General features: G+C 40.8%; 1 protein-coding gene across 2 annotated transcripts; it reads right to left on the bottom strand.

The window, feature by feature from the left end:
* Positions 1 to 1,365: 1,365 nt before the first annotated feature.
* Positions 1,366 to 23,787, bottom strand: golga7bb (golgin A7 family, member Bb). Of its 2 annotated transcripts, none has more exons than XM_055227412.1 (5): positions 23,606 to 23,787; positions 9,882 to 10,007; positions 8,530 to 8,682; positions 4,678 to 4,779; positions 1,366 to 4,265 (listed from the first exon to the last, which is right to left on the bottom strand). In XM_055227412.1, the coding sequence occupies exons 1-5, from the start codon at positions 23,720 to 23,722 to the stop codon at positions 4,176 to 4,178; spliced, it is 588 nt and encodes a 195-aa protein (XP_055083387.1). In that variant the 5' UTR covers positions 23,723 to 23,787; the 3' UTR covers positions 1,366 to 4,175. The 2 variants fall into 2 exon arrangements, with proteins under 2 accessions (XP_055083387.1, XP_033835688.1); XM_033979797.2 differs by lacking the exon at positions 23,606 to 23,787 and adding an exon at positions 14,802 to 14,893.
* Between the last annotated feature and the right edge of the window lie 464 nt (positions 23,788 to 24,251).

Here is a 24,251-nt window from a genome sequence, read left to right on the forward strand (position 1 = left end):
TTTTTGGTAAAGCACAATGGCACAGATGCTAAAGTGAAAGCATTTAAAGACAGTAAATGTTTAATTATAATATTGAGGTTGGATTTTACATGGTCCTCAAATACCGTATACAATTATGCAAAAGCTATGAATAGTTTTCACCTTAAGAATAGAGGTGTGAAGCTAAATGTCCTAATCCAAGTCTTTATTTATGTCATTATGTATGAGAAAAAGAGAAAGGTTTAGATGAAAACCCCTCACACATTCCATCCAGTGCATAAATGTTGTTTTCAGTCTGTGATAGCGGTCCCTGCGAGCACACTGCGACCGCTAAGCACGATGCCACCTGTAAATACTGACCATTTCATCTGAGATTCAGTCAGATGTGATTCATGTCTGAGGACTTTCAGTAAAAAAACAGTCTCAGTGCATGAAACAACAAACATTGGGTGGATGTATTCATTTTTACACTAAAGATCTTTGGAATTGTATTGACGGTGTTGATATGCCTTCTGAGTAAGCCAAAGAATCAGCTCTCTTGGGTACAACTGGCTTAAATTCACAAAGTAGATTCATGTTTTCATCTGTCAACATTTATATCGAGGTATTTTGCACAGTTTGAATATTGATCCAGTAACAGTCTGTGGCCTCATTTATTATAAAATCATCAGCTGCATGAACAATAACAACTTTGAAATGAACTGCTCACTGAGGGCAGACCTGGCCCTTAATCACACTTTAAAACTATTTAATGAAGCAATTTTTATTATTTGGAAGAAATGAACAAAAGCACACTCTGCAGTGTGACTGTTCACACTGCCCCCTGCCTGTAATGAAAAGTAATACAGGATCTTTTAAGATCTGGTCTTGGTATTTTACAGTATGTCTTTTGAGGGCTGCATTGATGGTCTCTCACTCCATTTATTTTCACATACTGACTAGCTGTGCACATTGAATTGACATTCAAATTGATACAATACATCTGTGAAATGTATTGGGCTCACACAATGTAAGAAAGTTATTAAAGTACTTAATTGGTACAGTTACATACCATGTTAAGTATTTTACCCTCTTGTCCACTTGAATTAAGGTCTGTACAATGCTCAGTGCAAATATGCATTTACTTTGTAAGCAGAAACAGTGGAACTTAAGAGTGGAGCCGTGTTTGACAAAATAAAAGAAAACAATGTTGTGATGGATTACTCTTCTCAACCACTTCAGACATTCCTACAATTAAGCTGTATATTTGTGGAATGAATTAGAAACAGAATGTTACACAAACTGGGACCATGGAACATGACTAACTACAAAAACATAAGCACAAGTAATAATTACAGGGATGTACAGTGACAGCAAACGGGCACAGCCTCACTGAAAACACAATGGCCAGTGTAAAAGGAGCGTGAGCTCAGACCAGAGCATGAAGTGTCCCTGGACACACTGGACATGACAGAAGATCAGTTATGGAGCTATGAAAATATTTGCACAGTATGGAAATGAGCAGTGGTGTAACAAGTGAGGACATCGGAAGAGGGAATCAAGAACTGCCATTTTAACTGAGAAGAAAAATATGTTTTTATTACGAAGCATTTATGCAGAACACATCTAGCAACAAACATAACAGATGACCTGTCAATCAGCCTATGGTTGAATTAAGTGCATGTCTATGCCAAAACTCACAGGGTTTGGAGGACAAATGTTTATAAAAGTTTCCATGACAACTGGGTACAATGACTACAGTGACTCAGTGTTCAGTGCATGGGGCGTTATCTTATGTTTAGTAGGTTTGGTGCTGTTGTACTGTACTCTACATTTTACATATTTTTAGATTCTTTATATGCACCAAATCTGTATGTAACAAAAAGTTACATAACTGCACCAAGAACCAATTGGTGAATAACAAAATATCTGATAATTATAGTGAATTATATTATGAAAACAATCTTAAAATAACAGATATTTTGACTTAAAGCTGAAATCTACACTCATGTAACACTTCAGTGCTGATCCAGTCTCGTGGGGAATGGCTCAAAGTGACGCAGAGCACTGGAACACGTCACCATTTCTAATGAATTCAAGGAAGACATTATGCTCCCATCTCACTACATAATGACACACACAGCAGTACACTACCTCAACACAGGCAGAAATATGGAGATATTCAAATACATAACACATTACTTACTCCATAGACAAATTATCAAATTGTAGTTTATTGGCTCCAAAGTGCACTCTTACAGTTTCATAAATCTAGGCGTTCCTAATTGGACATTGCTGCTACATCACTATTCACAGTCAGTATTTGGCACACTTAAACTCTCCCCTGAGTATCCCCGGTGTCTCCTCTCTGCATACATTATCTATAAAAGTTTGGACAAACAGAAAATAGGATAGAGCCAAAGGCTCAAAGATTCTGTCTTCGAAGCTTCTCTGCCACTATGTCTGCTGGTTATAGGAAATATACAAATGTGTTCAAAAGTGACATTTTAATGTAATACCAGACAAAAGACAGGAATAGCTCTGTATAATAATGATAATAATCATCATGTATTGGATCCATATAGTGCTTTTTTTTGGCGCTCAAAGACGCTTTACAGAGCATTATTCATTCACTCCACATTCAGGGGTGGTAAACTGAGGCTGACAGTCTGCACCATTGGCCCCTCTGACCACCACCAACACTCACACACCACATTCATACTAGGCAATGTGGGTAAAGTGCCTTGCCTAAGGACACATCATCAGTTTTTGACCCCACTGTGGCACCTGATTTTCCCAACAATCTCCCATCCAAGTACTAACCAGGCCTGGCCTTGCTTAGCTTCTGAGAACTGACGAGATCAAGTTTTGATAAACCGGTGTGGCCACTACAAATATTACAAATATAACAATATAAGAATATTACAGTCCATTATATAAAGCAGTCCATCAGCCCCAGGTTGGGTATCTGCACAGGGAGGAAACATGAAGGCATCTGTAGGAGGAAACAGAGGCACAAGCACAACAGGCCCAGCTGCCACTGACAAACAACAATAAAAAGTCATTTTAGTCTGTAAACCAAGAGTTGAGCCAACACTGGTCTAATGATGTCCCCACAGAGGCGTTAACCTGGACCCGATACAGCTGTGCTGAGACTGTGCTGCTTCAGAACAGCTTTAGTGGGAGCAGAGGCTGTCAGAGGAAACTGGGAAAACTCATGTGTTTAATCTATTATTGTTAGGTATAAACAAAGGGGTTTACTTAAAGCTCAATCTCAATCACTTGCACTAGAGGGTGCTCTAGCTATAGCACACTAACATGAAAATGACACTGATGTGTTTCTTCTTTAGTGGATTTTCTCTATTAGGTCAACTATCTCTGGACATACTCAATTTATGGCAAGTTTATTCTATCTATTCAAAGCAATAACAAAGTCGGCTGTTCCAGCTAATAAAATTCTTTTCATGGCTGGTTGGCTTGTGCAGTTAGCTCTGCATTCAGGGTAAATCTGCATGTGAGTACAGGGCACAGTACTCTTAAAAGCACTGCATTTTCCTTGCCATTGATGTTGTGTCATTCATTTGTCCACTTGTGTAAGCCAGCATGCATAAAGCAGAGAGGAATGTGTACGTGCACACAGAGCCTGCAGCTGTGATGCGGATCACTGGCATCTTATTGCTGGGAATGAAAAGGATAAATAATCCAAGGTGCTCTGTGGTGGCTGTTTGATACTGAAGCCAAGAGCATGTGAACAGAGCATAGAACCACAACATCCAACAGAAGGACCAATTTGCCAGCATTCAGAGCAGCCTGACCTCGGCCACCTCACATGAATGCAGTCATTCTGTGAGAGCACGGAGCGCTCGCCATCCCAGGAGACGACTGCTTTTCCTCTCCAGAGACCCAAAAGCTGCTGCAAAGACATCTGACAGTAAACCCAGTTAAACAATGCAACTCTGCCCTAATCAGGACTGTTGAGTCAGCCCAAAGCAGTGCTGATTCATGGAACATAATGTAATAGAAAACTGAAATCACATTACACGTGGATCAAATGGCAGCTGTAGCAGCAGTGCCTTGTGCTTGTGCCCCTCAGACCCTGGTCCACAGAAGAAGATCTGCTCTCAGAACCTGGTGCTCTCATGTTTGAGCATGCGGATGCTGGTGAGTGTCCCGCTGCCCCTGTGCTGATACCCGTACGCCTGGCGCTGCCCCTCCAGTCACCGAGCGGTACTACAGGCTGAAGACACACTGCTGCTGCTGGGACTGGAGCTGCTGCAGCCGTGGTCCTCGTACACACTGATCTCCAGCTGAGGGCACAAGTCAAGGAGCGAGCACTACCATGAAGTCATGAGGCATTAAGGAGGCTCCTGCACTGAGCCATAGCAGGCCAATGCAATGTGATGGTCTACTGGACACAATCTTGGTCTCCTCTCTGTCCTAGGGTGGAGCGAGGTATTTAAAATGCCTTAACATAGATTGACTTAAAGTGTAGCACGATGCAATAAAGGACAAAGTATCACAAGAATCAGTTTCAAAAGGGTAAATGTAGTGATTTGCAGCAGTTAACTGACTGCCTGACTTGGAATTGAACCTCGACACAAAGTACTTATACAGCTATTTCTCTGTACACAATAGAATCAGCTGGATCCCATGGCTGATGACTCCTCTATGCACTACATGAGTATGGACATGTTACAACAGCAGGTGGGTGAAGGATACAACACGCATTCCTCTCTCTATGGGGTCTGTGAGGAGCAGGCCTCTTGGAGCATAGATCTTCTCATTCTGTTCCTGGATGTAGCCCGATATCTTCTTCAGCACCTGGCACAGGGCAGGAGGCAGACAGGGCTTAGACAGTCAGAGGAGCAGTTACACTTAATCCACATTTGATTAGAATCACAGAGACTTGATCAAAATCTAAATTCACTCAATATGAAGCTAAGCATTACATAATACAGACATTCCTGATGCTTAGGGATATAAGATTCTCTGAGGCGTCCATGGATTACACAAACAAAGAAAAGCATCAACTATTGTGTATAATAGAATAGATCATCCCCATAAACAAAATATTGAGGCAGGTTTATATATTTAACCTTACAATAGGCTCTGTCACAACGGTCACTTTTATTAAAATTGTAAAACATAAAATAAACAATCTATTAAAATTCAAATCCACTAGAAAACTGTCTGAAAATTAATTAAGCTTCAAAATTAGCATCAGCATTGAGACACAAACATCTCACTTTCTAAACAAGTGTCCTCCGGTGAAGTATTAATTATATTTGTGTAGTTTTTAACATGTCGTCAGTGACATCCACCCACGGCTCCCTGTCCACTGCCTCATCTTTGCCTCAATATTTATTCATTTTAGCGTTACTCTGCAAAAAACGCATAGAGATACAACTGGACAGGAAGTAGTGACGCTAACAGTGAGGCTGCCGGGCGCTACTGTGCACAGAGCTAATTGTATGTAGAGTTGGTAGGAAGTAAAAAAAAAAAGCCTGTAATGCATTAGCACATGAGCGGTTTGTAGCAGGCCAATAGCTGATGCCTGATGTGCAGCCATGCTCGAAGAACAACTGTTATCTAAGTAGCTTCATTAGCAGAGTTTATTCAGCTCTGTGAATGCCTCTGTGTTCACTTACGGCGGATGTGCCAGGCCGCTCCTGAAACCCGTCTCACCGTGCCAATCTGAAGGACATGCCTCACTTGGCCACTGACAAGACTGACAAGCACTCAAAAAGAATTCATAACAGGAGCGAAACGTGGACTTTTATTAAATCCAGAGCAGCCCGTGATAATTATTTGTTAATTTTGGCCACACAGAAGGATATGAAATAAGTAAAAACTCAGCTACTGTAAATACATCGCACTGCTCCACACAAGAAAGGTGTTAACATGAAACATAATATCCATAGCAATTTTATTTTAGACTAATTTTGCACATCCGCAGCCGTGTTTCCTTGCAAACCTACGAGAGGGAAGTGCTCTCTCTTCTTATGGACTGAAGCTAATGATGCACGCAAGTTCAAAGCTTCATTTATGTCATTTAGTCTCATGGTCAAATATTAACTTGATATATATAAAATCCACTACTATACAGGGACAATTTATCACAAGCAAAAACTTAAGAATGTTTTGTCCTGGATGTTAAGTTACACTATTACATAAAACTAAAAGTGGACAAGTATCTCAGTGTGATACAAATAAATATCCCAATACTGATTACAATTATTGCTCCAATCAAACTCTGTTCTGAATGAAATGGGCAACTCAAAACCTGCAGCTGAACCACTTTTCTTCAGTGGCTTTTAAAACATAAATGGTCAGTGGTAAAATAAAACACATTTTAAAACATAAGGCAAAACATTACTAATACATGATCATAAAGCTTCAATAACCTGCACTGCACAGATCGAATTTCGTGACGCGATAAATATGATCCAGAAGCTGAACTGAACGCCAGTAGCAATCATGTTCCATTGACAGACCCCGCCGCTTGTTAACAGTGTGTGGCCTCTTTATCAGTTGGACACGTGCGGACTCCACTTGGGTGGTTGTTTCAGATCAGCATCAGTCAGAACGCCCTCAGATGGTAAACAATATGTATCTGACTGTGTGTAAATAGAGCAGGACCCAGATGAAAGCTGTTGAGAGGAGGACAGTTCTGCATGGCTTCAACACTGTTTTATACTGTAGTTTTGGACTGCTTCAACTTCGCGGTCTACCAAAGAAATGTTTACAAAACACAGGACGAGACCGAGATGGAGGTGATTGCAGACAGAGATGAGGACACACGAACACTCGAGTATTTTCAAAGGACTACTGTGTGCATCAAACAGCCAGAGAATGCAGTTATAAAATGTGTGTTGCATCTTTTTTCTGTTGTGTTTTTGATAAGTTAGTTCTGAGGAAGATATGAGCAAGTTTTTTTTATGTCCCATCATGATCATAAACTCACGTAACAAGTAAAAGTAATAACTGCACCTTACTTATCCTTAACGGTCTTATATTATGCAAAATTGACACTTGTGAGCGTTAAGCCATGCTATAATGCTGTGACCTCATCAAAAACATACCTGGAATTGTTTTGTTTCATTCACACATGTTTGAGTAACACTTTATTATTAGTCTGTCCTCATCTCCAAAGCTCAAAATGCTCTGTTCCACCTTGTGATGTCATGAAGCGTGAGTTTTCAACAGGAACCTTTTACCTTTTGTTTAGTAATTCCAGGGCTGAAATGATCCAAATGATTCTAGTAAAGGTGTGTGGAGTTTTAAAACACAATGGAGCACTTCCTGTATTACCACGTGACATCACAAGGTGGAACACTTTGTTTTCTGTTTGAGAGAAGACCTCAGCATGAGATTAAACGCGTTAAACCTGTGAATGAAACAAAAGACAACTCAGGGTATGTTTTTGATGAGGAAACATTATAACATAAATCAGAAAATAGTGTAATATGGGCCTTTTAATGAAACACCAAGAAAGGCTAAACGAGCAAATAAATGAGCAAATAGCAAATAATGATTCAAGTTTAGTAAGTACTTCAATAACACCCTAACCTAAGTATTTCTTTAAGCTTTATTAAGATTGTAAATAGTGTATTTATTATAAGTTGCCAAGAAAAGTAAAAAGAAAACTTAAATCTACCCCTATTTTAAACAAAAGTGAAGTTCTGTACATTTGAATTTAAGTATAAAACATCTTTTAGTGTGTAGAAGTCACACATGATACAGGTTAATCAAAAAGTGAATATTATTAATCTTTCACATACTGAACAAAAGGTTAATATAGTGATTATCGTGTCCATCCTAGAGAAATATTAATCTATTACAAATGATATTGCAAACTGTTGCTGACATTGCTTCAGTTCCTTGTGTGCGTTTCCACACTGGTCTCTCCAGACTCTAATGACCGTTAACAAGTGGCCACAGTCCTCACAGGCCAATGAAGTTGACCTCCATTAGCGACAGAGCTTTTCTGTGTAAGAATGCACGCACACTTTCTCTGTGCTGCTCCTGTTTCCTCACACTGTCCAAATACATTTAGGAAATCCAATAGTGTTGTGCTGATGAAGTGGCCTGGTCTAAACTGCAGATATCAAAGGCTGTTCCTGTGTTAACGTTTAATGCATTAGCTATGGCCTGGGAGCAGCTTTGGTGACTCTCATTGAGATAAACAGGCCGGTTCACTGATGAAGAGTTGTTATTTTTGTACTTGATACAAAAGATTTACAGGAAACAGAAGAGTGTTCTCCTCGGAGGCTCCTTAAAGCAAGATATTTCATCATTACGCCCGCAAAGCTGTCCAATGGGAAACCATGTCCTATTTAAATGAAGCTTTTAGGGTAAAACCATTTGTAACAAACACAGGCCAGGTCTGTTCTATCGATCAGATTTGAATGGCCAAAACTATTTATGCTCCATTCAATTACAAAAGTGTATTCTAAGTTTTCACAGTGCAGCAATAATTGTTAGAAAATCCATTATGAGCCCATTACCTACAAGACTAAATATATTAAGAACATGCTGTGTGTTTAGTGCACCCAAGAACTGATAAAGTACCTTCTCATATCTCGTCTCCATGCACAGAAACACGAAATAAGCTGTAGCACAGGCCAGGCATCCTTCCATGTACGACTGGCCTCCGATTTTCTCAGCTTCTACATAGTAAGAATTCAAGGTTTTCACGGTCTCCTCCAGCAAACTCCGCTCGATCTACTTACAAACACAAATGAAGAGACATACGATCATGAGAGATGATGTTAGGGGGAGCGGTGGCTCAGTGGTTAGGACATATGCCAACCAACCAAATGACGGGGATTGGCAGCCTCGGTTCCTTCAATCTACCTGAGGGCAACTGTGCGGAGTGAATGAATAAGCATTGGAAGGCTCTTTGAGTATCGTGAATGTGCTGTATAAATCCAATCATGTTCAAAACCATAGATCATTTTGCAGAAACCTATTTGCAATTTGTTACTCATTTTATTTGTACTTCTTCCTCTCCTTCTGGCTTTTACCCCAACATTGTAAGAACTCGCCTGACAAATCTAGAACGATATCACTCTTTATTTTTTATACAGATCGATATCAGTCCGGTTCCCACATCCTCAGTTGTGTCTCAAGCCCGACCAAACGTAATCGGACAATCAGATTTGTGTTTTTTTTTCAGTGCTGCGTGTGAAACAGAGAAGCTCAAATTGATCTCACCTCAGATTAGCCGAGTTTGTGATATTTTTTTCTTATACGGATGACCATCTTTGTCCCTGATTGGCTAACCCACCTGTCAATCACGCCTATCTAAAAACAGGGAGATTCACCGGTGACTCACATCGGTGTTTTCCAAATCCCAGGCAAAGAATTGGCATCTTTAAATTTGATACTACCCCAAGCTCTCCTAACATACTTTTTATAATGCCTTTTTAAAACCATCACATTAACTTTTACCCATTTCCCAATTGATTAATGTGCAACTGTCATTTATCACAGTCAGAAAAAGAGTTGAAAAGCTGGCTTACGCTGTAAAACCGCTCCCTGTGAGCTTTAAACCTGCATGCCTCCAGACTGACTCAAATGTAGTCTCCTGAAAATCCCCCACACCATCACTCACTAACGCTAATATAACAAACTAAATGGGGCATATCACATATTCTTTAGCTGTGGCCAAAGTAAATGTGAAGTGTGAACACAAAAGCAGTTTTCTGTCCAGATTCATTTTTAGCCTCTGCTCACTGAACAAAGCTCTAGTTTAGCCGTTTAGCTTTTCCCTTGATAATAACATGACTAATGACTTTATAGACATCAAGTATGAAATATAAGGCAATATTTCTCATTGCAGTGTCTCGTATGGAGCCATCTGTTGGATATAAGCTTTGGTACATGGCTGTGACCACACACTCACACACTCACACACTCACCCGGTTGTCGAGCTCTGAGGGGAACTTGGACTGGAAGCGGCAGATTGTTCCCTCGCTGTAGTCTCTCTGTATGAACACTTTTGTGGTCAGGGACGCGCTGTGCCTCAGCTCCTGCAGGTTATGGAACTGCACAGAGGAAGAGGGGAAGAAGAAAACATTATAACCAAGTGTATTCACCTTATTCCGGAAGTTGCTGCGAGCGCTGCCATTACTATTCAGGTTGTATTGCTTTGCATGGAGCTGCCGATCCTGACAGTAAATAAGTCCTATAGGGACTAGTGAGCCGTTTTAAAGGCTCCCAGAGAATCAGTGCATTGCAGACGTGTTGTTGCACATAAACACTGAACATTTTACACAAATAAACCCAACTTTTCCCAAATTCTCAATTGAAATTAATGCTTTTCTCACCGGATTTGCCACTACAAAGAAAGCTCAGTTTAGGAGCATTTACGGCAAAAATTGGCGACGCTGAATAATGTCAATATTCCATAAGTGATTAAAGGTTAATAAGCACAGAATCTTTGTGTATGTGAAACAGTTAGGCAAAAGAGAGGATAACAATACAAACATGGGATAGGCAACAGTAGAATTTATTTATTTTCCCTCCAAAGCTCATAATGCTGCAGTTTATGTGCCTAATAAACAGCCCTTTTGAAATGCTACGCTTGTGCCAATTTAAACTGGTGCCATGTTTACATTATAATCTCCACTGCACTAGATCGACTATTAGTGGGCATATTATTGGTGACGCATTAAAGCGGTTTCCAAACTTCTCTGTCTGGAAAAATATTTTAAAATTAGGTTTAATATTGCTGTTTGTTTTAAAGCTGTTTTTCATTAAAGAATAGACTAAATACCGTGTCATGATCCTAAAATTATATCTTGAAATCATCTCCCGACCTCCAGAAGAGCAGGTCCCGACCCCACTTTGGGAGCACTGTATTAAACTGTTGAACTATGACGACTGTTAGATGTCTGAACTGGCAGGCCAATAGCATTAATCAGAGCTGTGTTGAGTGGTAGACTACGTTTCACTACAAACAGTCACTCTCCTGGGAGCAACATAACAGAGAAGAGGTAGGCCAGAATAAACTGTCCCCTGTGGAGCCAAATGACTGTCCTCCAGAGTCCCGTCGTTACAGAGACACAGAGGGAGCAGTGCAAATACAGGCAGCTTCTCCTTTATGAAAAATGTCCTTTCACTCCAGATCAAGGCTTTTGTTCAGAATCTTCATTATGGCCAGGATGAAATTGAAAGATCAAAAGCGATATTGTAATATGCAGCATTACATTCCTTCAGAGTCCATTTCTGGGCACAGTTGGCAGCTGATTTTTCCTAAAGGCAGTTTGGAGGTCTGTTTTAAAATGGACAGTGTGCCTCAGAGCAAAGCCCCGCTGAAGACTGCACACAGAGCTGGAGTGTCATGGTGAGTCTTGTATTATTATTCATGTCACTCACTAGTGTGCTCAGTCCTTTCAGTTCCTCACTAATAATGATTTCGCCATTGAAGTCTGTAGAGAATTCAAAGATAGCAGCCATGCCTGGGTTTGCTCAGAGTGAACCTCGGCCATGTAACGTGGCTCGTGTCCAGCCCAGCGGGACGTCCTGGCACACACGAGTCTGCTGACCCTGTGTGTCTTTGCTCAGCAGAAAAGCCAAGAGTCAGAACTCCCTCAAACCAAAAACAATGTCTCTACGTTTCATAAACTTGGACTCCCAATAGACACAGCACACTCTCTCAAGCCTATTTTAGCACAGGTCCAATACCCTTGTGGTGGAGGGAGTCTGAGCTCACATCCCAAACTTTAGAGCTGAAGAAATCTCTTTGGCCCAAGTAGGACACTTGTCTTACCTACCTCCCTCAATGTGATTTATTCAGATACAAAATATATGGCAGACTTGTGCAACTCTCACAGACCTGGGCTTTCTTGTGGTCAAAGTCCTTAGCAGGCAGACCTTGAGTGCTTATGTTTCCTCTGCGTGGGATCATCTATTTCTGTCTCCATAACAGAACCCCGCAGACAGCCATGTTCAAGTGTCATACTGATGATCACGTGGGAGACGATTAGGCAGCTCTGTACTGTGCCACTGTCTGCCCGACGCCCACTCCACAAATCTGTGCCAAGTGCAGTTTCTGAAAGCACTGAAACCAATCAAAACTAAGGAGAAGGGCAGGCGGCGTCAGGCGTAGTCAAGAGAGACATGGAGTCCAGGTGTGCACAAAAATAACAATGCAAAACACTTGTGCATAGTGTTGAGTGCCACAGACATGAATGTGTCAGACCAGTTCCATAGAGCTGTCAGTGCCTACACACACAGGGACACGGGAGCTCTGCCATAGGACACAGTCATCACTACAGCCTGCTCCACGGCACTCACTGCTTTTACCATTCTTCATTATGTCAACTCTCTCTTGTTCATTTTGGCTATTAACAGCACGATTTACTATCAAAATAGTAAGCCAAACGTCTGTGAATCATTAAAGTTTAGACAAAGTGGACAAAACTGTGGGCTGTGTAAGAGAGCAGAAGGGACTGTGGTTGGAGCAGAATAGATGCAGCGTTCTGTTGATGACTTTGCTCAACACATTACTCCTGGCCGGGACAGGGCTCCGAGTCTGGCAGCAGAGTGGACATAACTAATCCAGGATATTACACAATGTGCAGATTGCAGGCTGCTCACAGCCTCGTCACTGCTGACTGTGCAGAGTGTCGTCGAATGACTTTTACTATAATACTAGGAGACAGGAGAGAAGAGTGAGAAAGATATGAGAGAGAGAGATATGAGAGAGAGAGAGAGAGAGAGAGAGAGAGAGATGTAACAGAGGGAGAGAGCGATAGTGTGTGTTAGAGAATGATATGAGAAAGAGAGATATGAGAGAGAGAGATGAGAGGGAGAGAGAATGTGTGAGAGAATGAGATATGAGAGAGAGATGTAACAGAGAGATATGAGAGATGAGAGACAGATATGAGAAAGATGTGAGAGAGTTATGAGAGATGTGTGTGTGAGACTGAGTGAGGGAGAAATACTGTATGAGAGAGAGGTTTGAGAGAAAGACAGAGATATTGTATGAGAAAGATATGAGAGAGATGTGAGAGAGGTATGAGATATAAGAGAGAATGAGGAAGAGATACTGTATGAGAGATATATGAGAGAGAGATGAGAGATATGTGAGCGAGATATGAGAGAGAGACGGTGACAGAGAGAGATAGTGTGTCTGTGAGAGAGCTATGAGACAGAGAAACAAAAGAGAGATAGTGTGTGAGATAGTGAAATGAGAGTCATGAGATGGAGAGATGAGAATGAAAGAAGTGAGGGATATGAAAGAGATGAGTGCAACAAAGGGAGAGTGAGAAAGAGTGAGAGATATAAGAGCAAGGAAGTGAGAGAGAGATATGAGACAGAGAGAGATATGAGAGATGAGATAGAGAGATATGAGAGGGAGAGGGAGTTGAGCGATAGATACGAGACAGAGAGATAGAGTGAGAGTTTTGAGAGAGAGAGAGAAAGAGAGAGAAAGAGAGAGATGCCATAACTGCAACAGACTTGAGATCAAGGGGGAAAGAATATATGTGTAGACTTATTTGTTTCAATCATTTGATAATCATGTGGAAAAAAACAACACTTTAAAAATGTATGTGTTAGTTTGATTAATTTGTTTCCATTTGAGTTTATTTTCATTTAAAGATGAATAATGCAGCCTGTCAGGTGCGGCAGCCATAACGACTATTTACTATTTTTCCAGAGTCCAAACTAATGGGGTGTCCTATTCTTGTCACTCTGTGTGCAGTGAAGCTGCTGTGTATCCGTCTACACTTCTGCAAACCAAATCAATGCATTCAATGTTGGATCAACCACTTATACAGAAATGCTATGTAAGCTGCCAACTGCCTGACTCGTCTATAACTCTTCCCCCTTCACCTCAAGCTTATATCTCTACAGCCATTTGGGAAACTTGCACACTATAAATGGAACAAATGTTTTCTTAAAAGCAGATAATGAGTTGAAAGTGCATGTGTGTTGGCGAAAGAGACGGAGTTGCCATAGTTAAATACTGGCTTCCATAAATAGTTTCAAAAATAATGAGGTACCTTTACCAATGTGGAGTCTAAGTGCTCTGAAGTTGCATAGAGGTAAGTGCACGTCTCCCTAGTCTGGCCATTAACATGGTAATGAAGGCACGTCGGGTCTTCAGTACAGATATTATCAAGGGCACAAGGTAAGGAGGAGGCTGCGGTATCAGACAATATTGAAGCTAAAAATACACGAGGAGTCACCAGTGTATCCTGATGGGTCTGCCTGGAAGAGCCTCCTTCGCCCACTGCTGTCAGATATGAAACAGAGGAAGTCAAATTGAGTGCATGTGTGTGTTTAAGCTCTTTTTTTTAATACATGACAAAGAATAAATGTGGATTCTGTCATTTAAATCAGGAGCTATGGCAGATCCAGTCTCTCTCCATGGTGCTGACTGCAACACCAATTTGACAACTCGCTCCTATTGAGGTTGTCTCTATTGGAGCAAAAACAAAAAAAACCTGCAGAACTTTTTTTCTGTCAGAAATACAGCACACATGACGACTTCAAATTCAGATTCAGAAGCACCAAATCATACTCTCGTGCATGTGTTACAGTTGGTGATGATGCAAAGTTATGGCACGCGTAAAACAAACGCAAAACGGTGCGAATCCAAAGAAGCTGTAGCGCGTAATTAGCCAAGTGCCGTCGTAAATTGCGCTAATTAATTAAGGTGACATTGACTCCACCGGTTAAAAACACGAAGCACAACAACAAGCATCTCACAGCACTGCAACTGCACGGCCAACAAACGCAAACACACAAGTCTCTCCATCCATCGCGCGCGTTTGGAGACTCACAAAAACGTTAACATGCTTTTTTTGTTTTTGTTTTGTTTTTTTTACCTCTGTCGCCATGTTGCCAGTCACGAGTCTCCGCGCAGCTGTTGCCCTCTCGCCTCGTATAGGTGCGCGGTGCGGTGTGGGACAGCGCTCTGGAGACTGGAGCCAAGCGGAAACGGTGAGGAGCGTGTGGCGCGAGCGAGGGTGCGCGCGGACGTGAGCAGCAGCGCGCGTCACGCAGGGTTCTGGGGCGCACAGGGAAATGCTAATGTGCTGCATTTCTAATAACGTGGCAATGGGTTGATTTGTGCTTGAAGGTGAAAGCTGTATATTGTGTGGATTATTTAAAAAAAAAGGTCTAAAATGGAAAGTAAAAGCCAAAAAAGTAAAATCTGTCAACACTGGCACCATACATCTCCATCTCAAAACCGCTAAACACAAGATAGTGAGGGACAGATCTGAGCCAGAGAAAAGAAATGGTTTGAAAGTGGAGGTAAAGGCGCTATTTTTGTTGCGAAAGACAATCCTTTCCCCCATAAATACCTCCACCGTCAAACCCAAAGCAAACAAAGGAAACAAGGAGAACAATAGAGCTAGCCAGGATGCCAGATGGAGTGAAAGCCCTGTTGTGGAATTTCTAATAGTAAAAAAAAATCCTTAAAAATATATTAAATCAATAGAGAAGTTGTCTTGAATCAAAAAGTCAGATTTATTATTTATGACTGAAAGGTTTTTATTCTGCACTCTTCTGTTTTAATGGTAATTTTATGATTATTTGTGATTACTTATGTTTTTATTTGTGTGATTTTAATGTCATTCTTATTCTGTAAAGCACTTTGAATTGCTTTGTGTGCGAATTGTGCTGTACAAATAAACTTGCCTTGCCTATTGAATTAATTGTGCACAACTGTCAAAGAGCTGTTGTCCCTGGTAGTGTCGTCTCGCCCTCAGCCAATAAATGAACACACGTACAGTGTATTTATACCATCAGAATAATCGTACCAGTCTTAATCTTGTCCAAGTGACTTCAGGCTGCTGGACACATCGTCTTGTACGCTAACCAACAACAGATATTCCTTTGCGTGACAACAGATAGTATCACGAAAATGAGCTCAAACAGATATAAGACAATACATATGAATACAAGTAAAGATTTAGGGTAAATAATGCCATAACAGCACACATTAACCCTTTAAGGACTGAGCACATCATAGACCAGTATAGATTGACTAGACTTTTATTGTTTTTTTGTCCATAAAAATCAAGTTAAATAAAGTTTCAGAATGTACTGCATTCCCCCCCCCCCCCCACACACACACAAACTACCTCTACTTTACATATCCATCTGTTTTTTTCCTTTGACGAATTGAATAACTGACTGAGAAAATAAAAAAAAAAATAACTGGGAAAATCCTGGCGGCACGTGCGCTCTGACTGGTCGTCTTCGAGGGACAACGTAAACAGATTACCATAATAACAGTAAAATATTAAATAATAAAGAGCCCCATGCCTCTGCTTTGAAACCCCGTTTGAATTTACATGAGAGCATAATTGCTTGCGGAGTTACAGTAATGGAAATTCCGCAACCGTGCTCTATTGGAGATAATAGCATCCGACACTATAGGGTTAAAAATTGAATGAATATGTAAGTACGACTCGGGCACAGTGCACAATTAGTGTAGCTACATATAGAAACTGTCACCATGAGCTGTTTACAATTTCAGTGTAGTTAGTTCCTCACTTCAGATAGAGATAAGACATTGTCCACCAGCAATCTGAGCAGAACTGTCAGGATTTGGGTTTTTTGTGTGTTCTGTGCCGTTTTCCCCCCTCCCTCATGTGTCCTTGGCCATGTCCCAATTCGCCAAACTGGCCTTAGGATCACGATTGGAATTGTGCGTCGAAGGGCAGTTATGTAATTTCCGGCGCAACAAGGGCTGTCCCACTTCAACCCACCCTACTGAATGCGCCCACAAACCTACCCTCCCCTTTCCACCGTTTCCATGGAGATCGGACGTGGCTGAAGCGTGCATCCGTGCACACTTCACGCACATCTATATCCCATCATGCACCGCAACTACGCAAAAAAGAGAAGAAAATGGAGTCCGCTGCGCAATACACATTCAAATGTTCGTACTGGTTTACCTCATCTACAACAGAGCGACATGAAACTGTTAAATCTGAATAAAGATAAGTACAGGCCGTGTGTTTGATGATTAAAAAGGAGGGGAGTTACATGGAATAAAGGAATGTGCAGTTATTGCTAGACAATAAGAGACATTATTATCATGAGAAATTATTATTGCAATAAGAATAATGTAAGAATGTTTGTTTCTATTGTAAGCGTCAAAGACCAAGAGACTGAAACATAAAGTCAGAAGAGTTTAATGAGTTCCACACAGGTAAAGTGAACAATGAAGCAACGGACTCTCCGGAAAGGACAGAAGAAAGTCCTGAGACGTGCATAAAATCTTCATGTGTTCCGGTACATTCCATACGTCTGCGCCCCTCGTGGGCACGTGTCATTTACCTTAGTGTTAGTAAGTCAAGACACTAGTTTGATGTAGCACTGCACTGCTAGAAAATACCTTACAATAATAATATGAAAAGAACTGGCACGGCATAGAAGGGAAACAGTGCCCTCTACTGTTATTAAAGTGGTGTAGCCACTGGCCAAAATACCGAAGTTATGAAGTAGCTACAATTGAGAAAAAAATCACCTTGAAACTTACATTTGCCTATTGATATTCAATCTAAACAAAAAGAAACGGCTGTGACGACGACATCTTGACTTTTCTTCTATTAAATAATAAATCATTAAAAATAACGTACGTAATGTGCGTATCGTTTGTTCAAAGACAGCGGTGGAAGTGCGGTCCCTGGTTTAGGCCTGTCCCACTTCAGCAAGATGGCGGCTACACTGAGAAGGACACACTCTCGACTGGAAGCTTGAAACCACATTTTGAGGACCTCGAAGGGTCCCTTCAAAAGGTGCATTTGGCGAATTGAGACACGGCCCTTCACTGAAGCTGGGTGGAGACTCTGGCAACACCCACTACGCACCTGCAGCCAATCTGCAATCAAGCCTCCATCTCTGGAGTACAAATCAGCTGAGGATTGTTACAGAGGCAGCCAGATTGTTATGTCATCTTCCTGTGTTTCTACAAGTCATCCGTCATGTCATCCTCCATGATCCTGTTTCTTGGACCCACTGTGCACCTCAGCCTCTGACCCAGCTCCGTACGATTGTTTCTTACACCTCAGCCTCCGACCAGCTCCTCCAACCAGCTCCTCCAACCTGCTTTCACATCCTTCTGTTTGCAATACTGTTAAACCTTTACCTTGAGTCTGGGTCTCTGATCCACCATTCATTACGACAAGAAATGAAGAGAAGTGGCTTGTATGAGCAGCGAAACGTCTTCCCTCCTACAACGTTTTGTCCAGTTGACAGATTTTACTATTGGCTTTTACTATGGATCAGACCTGGATGACTGAGGGATCACACACACGTCCAAAATGTATCCTAACCCAAACATAATAACAGCCATGACCATTTACACAGACAGTGGCTTCCTCTTTTCTGCATCACTCGAGGAAAAACAAAAACTAAAACACAACTCTGCCCACACCAGTCCATCTTTCCCACAATCAGGGAATAATTTAGCTCCATAAAATGCTTCTGTATAAAAGAAAAATAGGGACTGAACTTGGGTCCTAAGCCACAATCTAAATCGGGTCCAAATGAGATCTAAACTAGGACTAATCTAGGACTAAACCAGGTTAGTGATTTTATTTTTTATTTTTTTCAATCATCTGCTCGTCTCCACGGAGATGTTCTTGCTTTAATGTTCCACGATACAGCAATACACTTGTCTATGTTCATGTTCATGAAGAGAAGCAGGTGACAAGCAGGCCAAGTTACAGGTCCGATCTGTGGAGAGGCCACGCCGTTCACAGTCAGAATGCGTGTTTTTCAAGGTATGGTTTGAGCAATAAAAATATCTGTAACTCAATTAATGCAAGACAGACACGTTTAATGCCAAAGTGTGGAACATTCTAGGTAGAACATAGCATGGGGACATAAGCAAGTAGTGAAAAGTTTCATAGTCTAGCTTTAATATAAAAGAAAAAATATCTTTCCATTATCTGAAGTGGTCACCCAAGAGATTCCCCCCTTTCATAATGCATGTGCTTCTATCTACAATCCCGTTGCTCTGGCTGGATGGCGATTCACTCCCCTATATATTTAATGGGTGATTAAACTTTTATGAGAGTCCACTCAGGTAACCTTGCACTGTATGGGCCTCTACTGCCATTTTGCTACTTTTGATGATAGCAAATCTCTTCCATCAAGACCCCGTTTTAAAAAATTTACAAGTTTGATTTAAACTTGGAGCATGCAGATAAAAGCCGGCGTATACTCCTGAAAAACCCACAGATGGAGGGATGCGTCTGATGTCGTACAAAGGGATGAGAAATAGTGATTATCAGTCTATTTTTGGTTGACACTTTTATTCCACTCCACTGCTTTGACAGCATGAGTTCTGACATGTGCTCAAATGATCCTCCTTCCTGGTCCATACTTTACACAGTCCCCTGAGGTAGCTTGGATCACACTCCTGGCAAACGCACTTGGATCTACAGACACATAAACAAACAAGTGCTGTATGCCACAAAGACATGGCAGCTTTCGGCTCTTATGAATGGAAACAGAATCCAGAAATAGGATGGAGGAGCTCTAACAAAACGAGAATTATGCAGAACTAATGCTGTTTGCCAGGATCCCGGTGCCTGCTGCAGATTGCTAGAAAAGATGCGTATCTAATAACACGCTGGCAGAGTTTCCCCAGAGCTGCATATTCACGCTGGTGTGTTTTTGCGTATGCCAATGGGTTTGAAAGCCTCTAACCATCTTCTAAACATTACACTTCATAAGCTGTACACTGTATACGCTATATATCCTGCTTAAGCCCCTACATGAGTGCGATCTGTAGAGCTGTCTCAGATAAGTGGCTTTTTCCGACTGTGAGTCTTTTCTTTCTTTTTACTTTGTTGTTTATTTGTCAGGGACCATGTGTCAGGATTCTCTCTTCTGCCGTTTTCCCTGTTGTCTCCCCCTCCCTTCTGCGTCGTCTGTCTCTCCTCCCACCTGAGTGTCGTCTTACCTGATCTGACGGCTGGCACACCTGGATCCCTCATTACCTGCGGTATAAGACGCCTGGGTTTTCATCAACTCCTCAGTTTGTCGTTGATACACTGCCTGAACAAAACAAAAAAAAAGTCGCCACCTGGATTTAACTCAGCAAATAGGTACGAGCCTCATGTTGGATTATTGCATGGTTGATTATCTTTCAGCTGGCAACGAGTTATTTAACCCCAACTGGTGTAATGAGTAGCTTCTTATTTCTTAAACAACCATATCGAAAGAAACATCCCGTGGTTGTGGAAAAGTCTGTTTGAGAAGGGTCAAAACATTGGCATCGAGCAGAGAAAACATCGAAAGAGATTGCAGACACTACTAAAATTGGGTTAAGAACTGTCCAACGCATTATTAAAAACTAGAAAGATAGTCGGGACCTATCGTCTTCGAGGAAGAAATGTGGACGGAAAAAACTCCTCAATGATCGTGTTCGGCGATCACTTAAACGTTTGGTGAAATTAAATCGAAGAAAAACAACAGTAGAACTCAGAGCTACGTTTAATAGTGAAAGTAAGAGCATTTTTTAAAAGCGGGCCAACGAAATATTAGAGTGTGACCTTTTTTTTTTTGGCCAGGCAGTGTACTTCTCCAGTTAGTCGATGTGTTTGGCTCCACAAGACAAGTTAAGTCTTTTCAGTGTTATCGTAATTGCTTTGTTCTGTGTCCAGGTGCCTCTGTCGTTATTTCTGGACGCTGCCTGCCTGTCTCCTCGCCTGTCTGTCTGTCTACTTACTTGCCAGCCTGATACTTACCACATTTACCTGATTATTCGCCTGGAAATAAACAGTTGAAGTACTTACCCGTTGTAAAACCGTGGCACCATCTACAAATTCAAGATGATTTGTACCAGATTTAACTACTGCTACTTTCCATCTGCAGTCCCTGGGCAGGCGAATACACGTTAAATATACACATTTCACTACAATGGCATTATAAAACTATAGTTCATCATTAACATAAGCAGTAAAATACAATAAAATGTCACCATGTAATGCATTGTTTCCTATAATCCATACAAACATTAAAAATCGTTGCTTGCAGTGTTTTTCATGAATCTTTTTAGGGCTTGGTTTAAAAATAGAAACACAAACACAATATTTTTTTATGAAATGTTTGATGTTTGATGATTAATGCATGATTATGATATGAATTATGAATGATGTCAACAGCCACAGTCTTTATTTTAAAACGGTAACACTCCACTGCATTGGTAAGAATGATTCAACAGTTGCCACCAATGTGTAAAAATGTGTCTTGTTTTTTCTGTATTTCTTGTCACTTAAGATCCTGCTGTCTCATGACCAAGAATGTCTTTTAAAAAAAAAAAAAAAAAAGAAAAGAAAGTGGTCTGGGGCCAGAAGGCGCCAACATCCACAGTCATAATGTGGTCGTTAAAAACCACAGATTTAGTAGAAAATGGGAGGACTAATGAAAAACTCACACAATTTAAGATACAAGGAATAGTTTGTGGTTGTGATGTCGCTATTACTGCTTCATCGGGTAAATGTTTAGTTATGCAAAAGCCACAAACATATTTCGGTTCACGTCGGCTGATAAGTAAATTACGGTTTCTGATTTTGCCTTAACAGACTTGAATAAAATAGAGTACTTTAGGGAAAGCCTCAGAGAGCAGACTCAAGAAAATTATGAGGTTGTTAGAAATAATTTCCATCATGGCTGAACATGTGCATTCCTGAGCGTATTGACAGTGTAATGAGAGGAGAGTGTGAATGTGCACTTCAGCAGAATATACTAACTTTGACTCATTGTACTGTGTGGGCAGGTCACACATCACACACTGTGGCTAAAATATTTCAATAAAGGATGAGAAGCAAAGTATTTACTATCTAAAAAAAATAAACCCCATTTGCTACAGTTCGACGGTTCAGGAGAGACTTAAAGGGGACGTTATGTAAAGCAGACTTTTATAATAATGGTGTTCCCTCAGATAAGCTCACTTTGAGTTGTAATTCGATTGATTCATGATGTTTGAGTTATCCTGTATTATCCAAATTTCGAGGCTTGTGTGCACTGAACATTTCTGTCCTCACCTACCTCATATCCCAGAACACTTCTTTACTTAATATGGATGTTTTTTTGTTTTTTTTACAGGACTCTGCGTTCAAAAATATGTCACCTTTTTTCAACAATACGAACACCTGCTGCTTGCTACAGTGAAATGTCACGATGAAGAGGTGAGGCCTATCACTTCTACATTATTACAGTTTTTGTCCAGTATTTTAACACTTCTTGAAAAAGTTTAGTTTGATCATTTGGTTCAAACATGTATTTGTATTTGAGCACGGCATAGATGTGGAACAGTTCTCATCAGTTCTCAGGTTCGCTCTCTTGACACAGCTCTCATTCACAAACATAATCGCTGAATTCACCTTGGTTTATTAATACAACAGGACATTTCTCCCGGGGTAAAGGACATTGATCTTAACTTTGTCATTTTCAATACAGAAAGTTAAACATGACAGAAAAAAAACTACAATTTGTGAAACCCCGAAATCTAAACGCAAAAGATTTCACACAAGAGACATCCTACACACTGTATACATACTGTTTATTGTAAATCTCTTAATTAGTCTGGACTCACACTTTACGTACAGCATAAACCGTTTTGACGTATTTGCCACTCATTCATTTCAATTATATATAGTTTATCTTTTACAAAAATGTTTGAATATATTGGGGGAAAAACAGTTCTTCCAGCCCCAAATTCATATGTGTAAAGTGTGAACCTCAGTGTCCGGCTGCGCTAGTGAATCTCCGTGGTCACTGACTGAGGCGACTACGGCCACAGTGTCAAATGAATGAAAGAAAACAGAAAGACACGTGACCAGAATCTGAAAGTTTTAACGTTAAACTTGCTTTTGGGAGGTGACTGATCAGTTTTGAATGTAAAAAATTTGACTGCGTTTGAGATTTTGTGTGAGCTGGTTTGCCAATGTCAGTTTTCAATAGAGAAATGTACCAAAGTGAAATGAAGCTCATCGAGGCGAGGAGTTATAGCGGCAATTTGGAGCCGAGTTTCATATTTGGAATTCCGACCGTGAGTATCATAGCAACCAAAGAGCCAATCAGGAGCGAGGCTGTTAAAGATAACGCCCTTTCCTGCCCACACCACTGGTTTAGCAACACTGTCAATCAAACCAGTTGCAATTGGAAAAAAACTGCAAGCCATTTTACATCAACAACGAAATGTACAATGAACAAAATACATATGTTATAGTTTAATACCTAAAAGTGCATTGTATAACAGCAGGTTTCAGAAGCGCTTTGACTAAAATCATTAGTGAAACCGTTAGCTGTATGGACATTACTGCCGTCAACACTGAATACTGTTTACCTCTGTTCAATCTCAAAGCAGCTGGAGTTTTCTGCTCATGATCATTCAGAACAAAACAGTGTCAGAGTATTGAGCCTGACTTTGGTCCAAAACACACAGGGCCAAAGTGAAGTGGAAACAAATCAAGGGCCCACCCACAGCTCGAACAATGTAGCACAGTCCACTCCATTATATTTTAAAATTATGAGTGTTTGTTTTGTTTTATGAAATATGACTTTTTATGCTATTTCTGGTACATTTATTATTGTAAATGTACTTGTGTGTCTTTATTTAACGTCGAGTGGAGACACGGTGTGCCTGCGTGCAACTTACCCGGGAATGTTGACTTGTCCCTTTCCTTACGAAATCCAAGCCAACGTTTTTCAGAGTGTACATCCACATAGAGTTATAGTTTCCAAACGCACTTGAACTAGTCTTTGTCTCAAACATATTAATGGACAGTTGTTGAGCTGCTGATAAGTACGTCTGAAGTCACTGTCTCTTCTTCCACGCACAAATAGGTGAAATGTTGAACTTGAGTCTCGTAGGCGCGGTGCCACAGCAAACAGACTGTGTGCTATTGACTTCACCACAAGTGGAGGATCCCTGTCAAACACAAACACGAACGCTGTCACAAGAGAAGACCAGAAGTATATTCTCTTGGAAAATACAAAAGCATATAAACATCTCAAATGTATTGGACATTCTAGAGAGCAAAGCTACATAAACAAAGAGCTTGTTCTATTTAGTCTGCTTATAAATGTCCCACAAATCCGTCGCCCTTTAAAAAAAGAGTTATTGGGCGTCCAAGTATGGAAAACGATGTCCTCAGTCCAGGTCAGGCAGAACCGCTGTGTGATAAGGCTCAGGTTCGTCGTTACTATGTGAATAAAACTGATTTCAGGCTGCAGATGTTGTTAATCTACAGAAAATCAAGTCCAAAAACTCCAGGTTATGGCACCAAATAGTAGAGGTACAC

Source organism: Periophthalmus magnuspinnatus, chromosome 15 (genome assembly GCF_009829125.3).
Source record: "Periophthalmus magnuspinnatus isolate fPerMag1 chromosome 15, fPerMag1.2.pri, whole genome shotgun sequence".
Taxonomy (NCBI): domain Eukaryota; kingdom Metazoa; phylum Chordata; class Actinopteri; order Gobiiformes; family Gobiidae; genus Periophthalmus; species Periophthalmus magnuspinnatus.

Coding starts and splice junctions, on each gene's coding strand:
- golga7bb (XM_055227412.1), bottom strand. CDS start 23,722: ATGTTTGAGACAAAGACTAGTTCAAGTGCGTTTGGAAACTATAACTCT. Junction 8,683..9,881: donor CCTCAGAGCTCGACAACCGG/GTGAGTGTGTGA, acceptor GTTTGTAAGTAG/ATCGAGCGGAGTTTGCTGGA. Junction 4,266..4,677: donor TAGAGAGAGGAATGCGTGTT/GTATCCTTCACC, acceptor TTGTGCCCTCAG/CTGGAGATCAGTGTGTACGA.